The 10,324-nt window shown below is 39.0% G+C and overlaps 3 protein-coding genes across 6 annotated transcripts in view; 1 reads left to right on the top strand and 2 right to left on the bottom strand.

Moving 5' to 3' along the window:
• The window catches only part of LOC146471784 (uncharacterized), a 45,223-nt gene that overhangs the window by 15,369 nt on the left and 19,530 nt on the right, over positions 1-10,324 (bottom strand). For 3 of the 4 annotated variants that reach the window (XM_085120315.1, XM_085120318.1, XM_085120317.1), the window contains exons 18-21: positions 2,386-2,779; positions 1,162-1,339; positions 250-370; positions 28-124 (exon numbers count right to left, since the gene is read on the bottom strand). In XM_085120315.1, coding sequence (XP_084976441.1) covers positions 28-124; positions 250-370; positions 1,162-1,339; positions 2,386-2,779 — 790 coding nt within the window. The remainder of the gene's footprint in view (positions 1-27; positions 125-249; positions 371-1,161; positions 1,340-2,385; positions 2,780-10,324) is intronic. The other variant, XM_085120316.1, reaches the window with a different exon arrangement.
• Positions 2,794-10,320, top strand: LOC146471785 (uncharacterized). Its single transcript, XM_085120343.1, has 2 exons — positions 2,794-3,648; positions 9,778-10,320. The coding sequence occupies exons 1-2, from the start codon at positions 3,282-3,284 to the stop codon at positions 9,849-9,851; spliced, it is 441 nt and encodes a 146-aa protein (XP_084976469.1). The 5' UTR covers positions 2,794-3,281; the 3' UTR covers positions 9,852-10,320.
• Positions 5,800-8,402, bottom strand: LOC146471786 (uncharacterized). Its single transcript, XM_085120325.1, has one exon. It carries the CDS (start codon positions 7,875-7,877, stop codon positions 6,153-6,155), a length of 1,725 nt encoding a protein of 574 aa, XP_084976451.1. The 5' UTR covers positions 7,878-8,402; the 3' UTR covers positions 5,800-6,152.

Here is a 10,324-nt window from a genome sequence, read left to right as displayed (position 1 = left end):
TTCTAGCCAAGGCAATACAACACCTGCCTTCTCCCCCCATTGACGTGAACTGACTGTGCTTGCCTTCATCATGAGACTTCCAAGGATAGCGTGAAACTCGAGTTGTTGATCGGTGTTTGTGATCCTGCAAAGCAGTATAGTATGTTACTATCCTCATAACCATGGTGTTACAAAACTTGTATACAAGTCAGTTTTCAAGATAGCAGACGAGTATCATTGTTACAGAAATGCATTAGTAACATATCTGACCTTCTGCGTGCTTCTCGGCTCAGAGTGGCTAGTGCTCCTTGGTAGCTTATGCTGCTGCTGCTGGTCACCTCTGCCGTGTCCATACTCAAACACTTCTGACTGAGGAAATTCTTGAGCATACCTATGACAAACATTAATGAATTCAATGCTAAGACACTTCTTTCTAACCAATATATTAATGTATATTCTATTTATTTTATGGTGTTGTCTCTTAGAAGTTAACATCTGCACTGTTCAAAAAGGAGCCTGGATGTATACATAATCCAGGGACTCCCACATTTGGGCTATAAATTCATGAGAAAGAATCACCACAGTTAGTGTTACCCCAGCCCAAATCCTAATGTCAAACCTTGGTTTACATGTATTAGTGATTGAGTATCATGAAACAACAACCTGCTTTGGCAGCCAGTTTAGATTGCGGAGCACTTACATGTACAAATAGAAGAAAGATCCTCGCCTTTACTACACAACTTAAGCAGTTGCGAAAAGAAAGCCTGAATTTATTCAGGCTTGAACGGGATTCAAACCCATGACCTCTGCAATGCCGGTGCAGTGCTCTACCAACTGAGCTATCAAGCCAACTGGGAGCTGATCATATTGTGAGTTTGTAATATACCCGTGAGGGATGAATAAATAAATGTAAATTTGAAACATATATTTTGAACTGCGGATGAAAGATCAAAAAGAAGAAAGATCCTCGCAGTTACTACGTTAACAGTTTGTCGACACAGAGACTAATAATATGTTGGATAGGCCTATGTTTTGGCACATGACTTGCTAATTGAGCATGTAAGCACAAACTACTACTTTCAGTTAATTCACAATGATGGTAAGGAGACAAAGGATGTATTCTTTTTTGGCCAGATTCTTCTCTGTGCTAGTATTTCGAAGATGAAGAGGACCATACCATACCTGGTTGTATCCTCTTCACTTCCCTGGGAAGACCTTGAGTAATATCTATCCACAACATCATCCCCCACATAAGACTTCTCTGCTACATCTTCATCTAAGACTTCAGACTGACCAGCCAATGCGCGACTCAAATCCCGTTCTTCTGAGGTTGTAGTTTGGCAGAAGAAACCTTCCTTAACTAAACAAAACAAATTTTAAAAAAAATTAACAACATTATCAACAAAACATCACTGTACAAGAACAAGTAAAGGCAGGGAGGAGGTCTGACAGTGCCACCTTGTTAGCTGTTTGGCAGTTTCTTGACAAGCAAAACAGTTCAAAAAGAGGTCTGAAATCCACAATAAAGACACACGGAACAAGAATAAGATGGACATCTCTGGGTACAGAACGGCCACAGGCCAAAGAACCACCCATTATCGAGCAGTTTCACTGTGGAATTCCTTACCTGAAAGGCTCACTGAGCTTACAAACCTTGCATCATTCAAAAAGGAACTTATGCGTCATTTCCAAAGAGAATGTTAGAAGCTTTGTTCTACATATATAGTAAATTTCTTGTTCTGTTATATGTATATGATTTTGATCATTTTATTGTTCTGTAGTTTTACTTGTTTTATTGAATATTGTAATTACTTTGAAAAGCCAGAATTTGGAAAGTAATAAAGTTATTATTATTATTATTAGTTTTGACTGTTTCTTTTCATGAAGCCAGAGTGCAGCATGACCACAATAAAATTTAAATGGGCCCATCAAATGTGTTGTACAAAAATAATTATAATTTCACCAAAGAAGGCTATGTTCATATTACAGAAAAAAAAATGGCAATTGAATATCTTTTGCAAACATGGTTTTATTAATATTGAATCATTCTTCACTGCACACCTGAAAATGCTACACTACAAATTAATTATTGGCTGTAAAAGCAACTTGCAAAAAGTTTCAGATCTCAAAATATTAATAATTATTTTATACCACCCATTCTATTGTTAATTCTTACGTTCTGTGTGAAAAGTTGAAATATCTTGGGACCCTGAGAGGTTTTTCTCCGGGTCCTCCGGTTTTCCCTTCTCCTCAAAAACCAACACTAGCCTGTGAATGCAGAGGCCAAATGCCCATGGTGGTAGGGAGCGATAAGAGGAGGCTGCATTCACAGGCTAACTGGGCCCTCAGAAGCCAATTTCTAGAATAAACCCTGAGCCAACATAATACAAATAAGCATATTCAAACCTGGCCAAGCTGTCTGTGTGATAAATGGTTCCTGAACAGCATCCCCATGGAGACTTCCTTCCTCAACACCATAAGGCACATGACTTTGTTCAATCACAGGGTGTCGCTCGTCGTCAAGGTAAGACAAATGGGTCATTGGCGGTAAAACATCAGCCCCAGACACTTGAAGTTCCTCAGTAACTGTTGGCGCCCCCACAACAGGTACAGCAGGTTTTGTCATCTCATTTGTTCCTAATGGCGCAGCCCAGAAACCTAGACTTGGATGAGTGAAGTCCATAGCAGGCGTGGCTGTCTCCGGAGTGTCTGGGGTAGCTGGCCTTTCATTTTCCACACTGAGTCCCCCTGGACTGATGTCTTCAAGATCACTGTACTCTATATCAGCTAATGGGTTCTTCTTTGTGTTTGGAAGCAAAAACAAAAAACAAAAATGACAATCAATTCATGTGGCCAAAGGACTATTTCTCAGGCATTTTTGCAACAATCACCTGCCCATCATGGACACTTATGGTCTGTATTTCCAACACAGATGTTGCAGCAAAAACAAGTGCACTGAGTTATAGGACAACTCCAATATTCAGAAAGAGGAATAGAAGAAAATCCTAAACATTTAGAAAGTCAGTGAGCACTAGATTAGGGAAGAATGAAGTTGGTGAACAACAGACAAGCAGTGAAAGTCTTGAAAAATCATGTTTTGTTTTAATTTATTCAAAATGCCTTTTTCAACACAACTGTTTATTTCCTATAAGTTATACAGCCTACTACTAGGAAACAATTTGAGAGGACTGAGCTTTTAGCTGGGCTTAGGAAACTGATAAAAAGCATGGTTTGGGGTACATGCACAAAGCTACAATGAGGGACAAAAATGTTGCTACAACTTCATTTTGAACTCCTATTTTATGGACAAAGACGACGAAGAAGAGGAAGAGGAAGAAGAAGGAGAAGGAGAAGAAGAAGAAGAAGAAGAAGAAGAAGAAGAAGAAGAAGAAGAAGAAGAAGAAGAAGAAGAAGAAGAAGAAGAAGAAGAAGAAGAAGAACAAGAACAAGAAGAAGAAGAAGGAGGAGGAGGAGGAGGAGAAGGAGAAGAAGAAGAAGAAGAAGAAGAAGAACAAGAACAAGAACAAGAAGAAGAACAAGAAGAAGAAGAAGGAGAAGGAGGAGGAGGAGGAGGAGGAGGAGGAGGAGAAGGAGAAGGAGAAGGAGAAGGAGAAGGAGAAGGAGAAGGAGAAGGAGAAGGAGAAGGAGAAGGAGAAGGAGAAGGAGATCGTTTCCCAAAATTTCTGTTCCCTGTGATTTTTTGAGCAAAATATCTTGGCGTAATGTTTCTAATCTGTTTCTAGCAGTGTAGTTGGACAGAGGTGATGGCAAACGTTACGTCTGGAGTGCTTTTGATTTTCGTTGAGTTTGCTTGCTGATTTTAAAAGCACCAATTCCATAGATGTCCTTGGAACTCTGAGAACGAACAAAGAGGTCCGAAACAGTCCTCTCTTAGTTTAAAGTTCACTTTTTGAAAGGGAACTCTCAGAAAACCGCCAAATACGTAAAATCCGCCGTATTTAAGAAAACAAATGAGCAGGTCAACTGCAACTTCAAAGCCCAGCAAGAAAACTGTACGTACAAATGTGCATACAAATGTTATTTAATACTCCTCTTTTAAGCTGCAAATATCTTAGAAGATAATATGTTAATATATTACAATACATAACAGATACTTGCAGTTGAAAAAGGAAGTATTAAATAATGCATATATTCTAAATATCCGTGAAATCCGTAAAATCCGCCGTATTTTTAAAAAGATATCAGCCTGTCAACTGCCACTTCAAACTGGAAGTTCAAAGGCAGCAAGAAAACTCTAGTTAGGGTGGATTTCACGGATTTTACGGAAATTCTACATACAAATAACAATTAATACTCCTTTTTTAAACTGTAAGGATCTTTAAAGAGAATATATTAATATATCATATATATGTAATATATATTAGATACTTACAGATAAAAAAGGAAGTATTAAATTATGTATATTCCAAATATCCGTGAAATCCGTCAAATCCGCCGTATTTTAGAAAAAAGATATCAGCCTGTCAACTGCCACTCAAAACTGGAAGTTCAAAGACCAGCAAGAAAACTGTATTTACGGTGGATTTCACGGATTTTACGGAACTCGTATATTCGAATGTCATTTAATACTCCTCTTTTAAACTGTAAGTATCTAAGAAGAGAATATATTAATATATTATAAGATATGTAAGATCCTTGCAGTTAGAGAAGGAAGTATTAAATCATGCTTATTCTAAACATCCGTGAAATCCGTAAACTCCGCCGTATTTTAGAAAAAGATATCAGCCTGTCAACTGCCACTTCAAACTGGAAGTTCAAAGACCAGCAAGAAAACTGTGGTGTTAGGGTGGATTTCACGGATTTTGCGTAATATGACTGATGCAACATGGCCTAATACCTCTCTTTTAGATGTCTCAAAATGTTCATTGGAAGGCAGTTACAGTTAGCAAAAGGACTATAAATAACATTTATCTAACAGTTCCATGAAAAAAATTCTGCTGTAAACTAGTACATTGTCAGAGAGTGGAAGTTCTTGCTCTTGGAAGAAAACTGTAGGCAGGGCGGATTTCACGGTATTTGCGGACAAAACAACCTTCACCCAGTGATTTTAGATTCTTGGACAAATTTTCATTGCCATCTTTTTTTCAAAATGTGACAACATGATTAACAATGATCCTGACGGTACCAGATGATTGTTACCCCTTTTGTCATGAAATAGTGCAATTAACAACTTCTGCACCTAGTAATCAATACTTTTATTTCTTGATGTGCGATGCTTAGTAAAGTCCGTAACGAATGTGAAATAAACAAGAAACTTGGGCTGCTTCAATAGAGTTCGACTGGTAATTGCTAGGTATTATCATGGGAAAATAATGTAAGCAGTGTGTCATAGAGTCTAACGAACTACATCGACACATGTTGCTTTAATCGTTTGTTTTGCCTTATGTGATCTACATCAGAACTATGAAAATGCAATATGACTTAATACTTCGCTTTTACACTGAAGATGTCTTACAATGTTCATTGGAAGACAGTTACAGTTAGAAAAGGGACTATAAATAACATTTATCTAACAGTTCTGTGAAAAATGTTCTGCTGGTAAACTAGCACATTGTCAGAGAGTGGAAGTTCTTGCTCTTCGAAGGAAACTGTAGGTAGGGCGGATTTCACGGTATTTGCGGACAAAACAACCTTCACCCAGTGATTTTAGATTCATGGACAAATTTTCATTGTCATCTTTTTTTCGAAATGTGACCACATGATCAACAACGACCTTAACGGTACCAGATGATTGTTACCCCTTTTGTCACGAAAAAGTGCAATTAACAACTTCTGCACCTAGTAATCAACTTTGCGAAAAAGACCCAAGTCTGGAGAACGAACTCAAGTCAGGGACAAGAAGCCACGCAAGACAATTCTGAGCTATTTTAGCCAGCAGCAAAAATAGAGAAACACTGAGACACAGAGAAAATGAAAAAATGAATGCTCGAGTTTGTTCAACATTACCTAAAGTTTGTTTTTGGGTAATTACACAGACAGTTGGAACTGGAACATGTACGGCTAGGTTAGGTCGGCTTGATAAAATTATTACATTATATACATCAGTGCGTTTGTGAATGGTGATAGAAAATGGCCACTGGAAAAAAAGAGAGAGAGAGAAATAAAATGAAGGTTGCGTCGTTGACTACATTTGCAGTGTTTTTGTTGTTGTTTTATTCGCTCAACGGCATTTTCGTGGCAGCCCTTTTCTTAAGAGAATCGGCAGTTCTACCCTCCTGAAACCTGAAATCTAGATCTCTCAATATCGCTGTCCACTGTCCAAATCCGTGCTTAGTTATTCCTTCCTTTAGAAAATAGTCCTCTTCTGCTGTGAATTTCAAAACATGACGAATGTTCCTCTGAGAGCGCAAGATTCTTTTAGGCAGGGCGTCCTTTTTGGGGGAGGTGTTGACATTTTCCACTGGTTCAACAGAAGGCCCGGCGGTGGAAGTTGAATCGCCGAGTCTTGCGTTGACGTCCTCGTCCACTTCTGACCCCTTGGCGCCTTGTAGTTTCTGTAGGCACTCGTGACCCTTCAAAGCAACTTCTCGGGATCGTTGTTTTTGATAGTGAACTTTAGCAACGGCAGAGCTGTGTTTTTGGTCTTCCGACAAAATCCTCTGCTCTTCGCTAGTGAGCTGGTTGAGGCTCTGCGTTTCAACAATTTGGCGATAACGCGTGGGATGGATGTACTTTCCAATTGCATCAAACACCAGTTTGCTCATGATCTCGCCCAATTTACCATGCTGGCCTCCATTTCTGTTGACGAGAACGAAATCACACTTGGGTTTAAGCAAAGGTCTAACGTACGAGATGTAGCCATTGAGCACTTGCATGTTTGCATCGGAAAGAATCAAAGAATCAAATCCATACTTTCCAGCAGTCTTGAACGTTTTCTGATCAATGAATCCATCCTTTTCCTTAGCTCTATCAATCATGTCCACCGTCAAATATTGATAAGTCATAGGACGTGACCCCTTCACTTTGATGAACAGATACATGGCTACGAATTTCGTGGCAAATGTCAAGTCCGAGGGGTTAACTTGAGCTGGACTCGATTTACACATCTTCACGGTATTTTCGTAGCGCGGCAGATGGAATTTCACGACCTCCAACAGCTCCTCCATTGTTGCCCAGTGGCCTCTTGCTTCCAGTGTTTCAATGTCTAAATCTTGTGTCCACTGCAATCGCATCATCTTTGCAACTGTCTTTCGCGCTCTTTTGAGGTACAACTCTGTTGCAGAGAACTTTTGAAAGACTGCCTCTGATGCGCCATGAAGTTTTCTGAAGTCGATCATTTCAGAAATGGCGTCTATGTAGCCTAAACGCCCACCATGGCCGAGCTTGCATTCGTCTTGTAAGTAGTCGATAAACTTGAACAACAAATTTGGAGAACATAAACTAAAGTCCACCACGTCAAAAGTCAACTCTTCCTCGTCTTCACAGCAAAATCTTAGAAACTTAAAGCATCTTGTAACTATTTGTTGCGCTGCGCGATCCTTCTTGTAACCGCCACCACTTCCAGTCAACCATTTCGTGAACAACTCGGCAATGTCACACGATAATAAAAACGAAGGAAGTATCTTTACGGCATGCTTTGTGGTTTCAGTTGTTTGATCTTGAATTGGTTTCACCATCGGAACATTTCGCGAATCTGTGATTTCTTTCGAATTGGGCTTTTCATCAAAATAAAAGAACCAACTGTGCTTGTTATAAACATGTTTTCTGCACCCTCTTTGACTTTGAAATCCATCATGGTCGCACTCTTGTATTGGGCAGTGATACAAGCTGTTGGTTTCATCTTTTTCCAAGTGAAGCCGTTTCGGTTTGGGCGACGCTCCATCGATATCCGACCAATCGACTTTATACTTCTTGCTCATTTTGCCTTTTAAGCGCATCTAGTCAACACGATCTCCTTTAAATCTGAACCATAACCGAGGAGCGGATGACGAGCAAAGGAACTGCATATATGTTTGCATTTGCCAAAGCATGCCCTTACTTGCCCGCCCTTATTACTATTGTGCAAAATTCATGACAGTGACATGCCACCAAACTCGCCCAAGCAGGTCTGAGCGCGCCTTCTTGTTTGCCTCATTCCCAAAGGCAACCTTAATTTGGGAACAAAATGGGAATGCGTAGAAAAATGGTCCAAAATCTGTTCTCAAACGACCAATTTGGGAACAATATGTTCTATTCACAGAGAGGAACTCGGAACAAAACAGCCCTAAATGACCAATTTGGGAACAATGTGTTCCATCAACAGATAGGAACTCGGAACAAAACAGTCCTTACTTATCAATTTGGGAACAATGTGTTCCGTGCACAGATAGGAACTCGGAACAAAACAGTCCTTATTTATCAATTTCGAAACAATGTGTTCCATGCACAGATAGGAACTCGGAACAAAACAGTCCTAAGTTATCAATTTGAGAACAATATGTTCCATTTACAGTTGGGAACTCGGAACAAAACAGTCCTTATTTATCAATTTGGGAACAATGTGTTCCATCAATAGATAGGAACTCGGAACAAAACAGTCCTTATTTATCAATTTCGAAACAATGTGTTCCATGCACAGATAGGAACTCGGAACAAAACAGTCCTAAGTTATCAATTTGAGAACAATATGTTCCATTTACAGTTGGGAACTCGGAACAAAACAGTCCTTATTTATCAATTTGGGAACAATGTGTTCCATCAATAGATAGGAACTCGGAACAAAACAGTCCTTATTTATCAATTTGGGAACAATGTGTTCCGTGCACAGATAGGAACTCGGAACAAAACAGTCCTTATTTATCAATTTCGAAACAATGTGTTCCATGCACAGATAGGAACTCGGAACAAAACAGTCCTAAGTTATCAATTTGAGAACAATATGTTCCATTTACAGTTGGGAACTCGGAACAAAACAGTCCTTATTTATCAATTTCGGAACAATGTGTTCCATCAATAGATAGGAACTCGGAACAAAACAGTTCTTATTTATCAATTTCGGAACAATGTGTTCCATCAATAGATAGGAACTCGGAACAAAACAGTCCTTATTTATCAATTTCAGAACAATGTGTTCCATCAATAGATAGGAACTCGGAACAAAACAGTCCTTATTTATCAATTTCGGAACAATGTGTTCCATCAATAGATAGGAACTCGGAACAAAACAGTTCTTATTTATCAATTTGGGAACGAAGTGTTCCATTAACAGATAGGAACTCGGAACAAAACAGTCCTAAATGACCAGTTTGGGAACAATGTGTTCCATCAATAGAAAGGAACTCGGAACAAAACAGTCCTAAATGACCAATTTGGGAACAATGTGTTCAATTTACAGATAGGAACTCGGAACAAAAAAGTCTTACATGACCAATTTGGGAACAATGTGTTCCATTTACAGATAGGAACTCGGAACAAAACAGTCCTTATTTGTCAATTTGAGAACAATATGTTCCATTTACAATTGGGAACTCGGAACGAAATATTCCTCTTTTACACTAGAGTGAACGTTTTGTTCCTACCTTGTAAAACATCTGGTCCTCTTATAGTCAATAGGAACACAAAAACGAGGAACAGTCCATACTAGAGGAACGTTCCTTTTGGAATACAGGAACAGCCAACAAAACTTAAAATCAGCGAAAAAAAGAATCAAAGACTATGGAAAAAACCCAAAAAGCGTAATTCAAGTGCTTCGGCGAAATGGAAACAATCTTTAAAATTTGGTGAAGTCTCATTCAATCGAAGGCAGCAAAACGCGCCAAAATGAAATTTTGGGAAATGTAGAAGAAGGAGAAGGAGAAGGAGAAGAAGAAGAAGAAGAAGAAGAAGAAGATATTTTAATTTGTGTGAAGAACAGGGCGGTTTACTATCTGTAGCATCAATACTAACAGTAAGGCCAGCCATGGAAACTAAAATAACTAATGTCACTTCCTATTCAGCATCCAGACCACCTCAGATGTGGTAGATGATCGTTAAGGTGCTCTTACTTTAGCATGGCAATGTGGGCTCTGAGAAAACTGTCTCCTCATAAGCGATCCTGAGCCATGCAAACTTTGCTATGGTAACAGGATCAATGAACCTGTTTATACAACACTTGTCTATGTTTGTTGTGTGTGATCTGTATCATCAAAGATGAGCTGCCTTGATTTTTAAACAAACTCTCCCAACCTGTACCATAAACATATAGAGAGAACAGTAAGACGAATGTGCATGTTGATATTGGGAATTAATAGGGTTGTCATCCTAATGGGGATGTCTATAATTTATGAAGACAACTGTAAGATTAAAAAATAGTCACAGCAACAACAAAAAGTTTGTAAGGCGAGGTTTCCCTGTGTTTAGTTCTCTA

The sequence above is a fragment of the Pavona decussata genome, unplaced genomic scaffold (genome assembly GCF_977016875.1).
Source record: "Pavona decussata unplaced genomic scaffold, jaPavDecu1.1 SCAFFOLD_102, whole genome shotgun sequence".
Lineage (NCBI taxonomy): Eukaryota > Metazoa > Cnidaria > Anthozoa > Scleractinia > Agariciidae > Pavona > Pavona decussata.
This window is presented reverse-complemented; position numbering and strand designations above follow the sequence as displayed.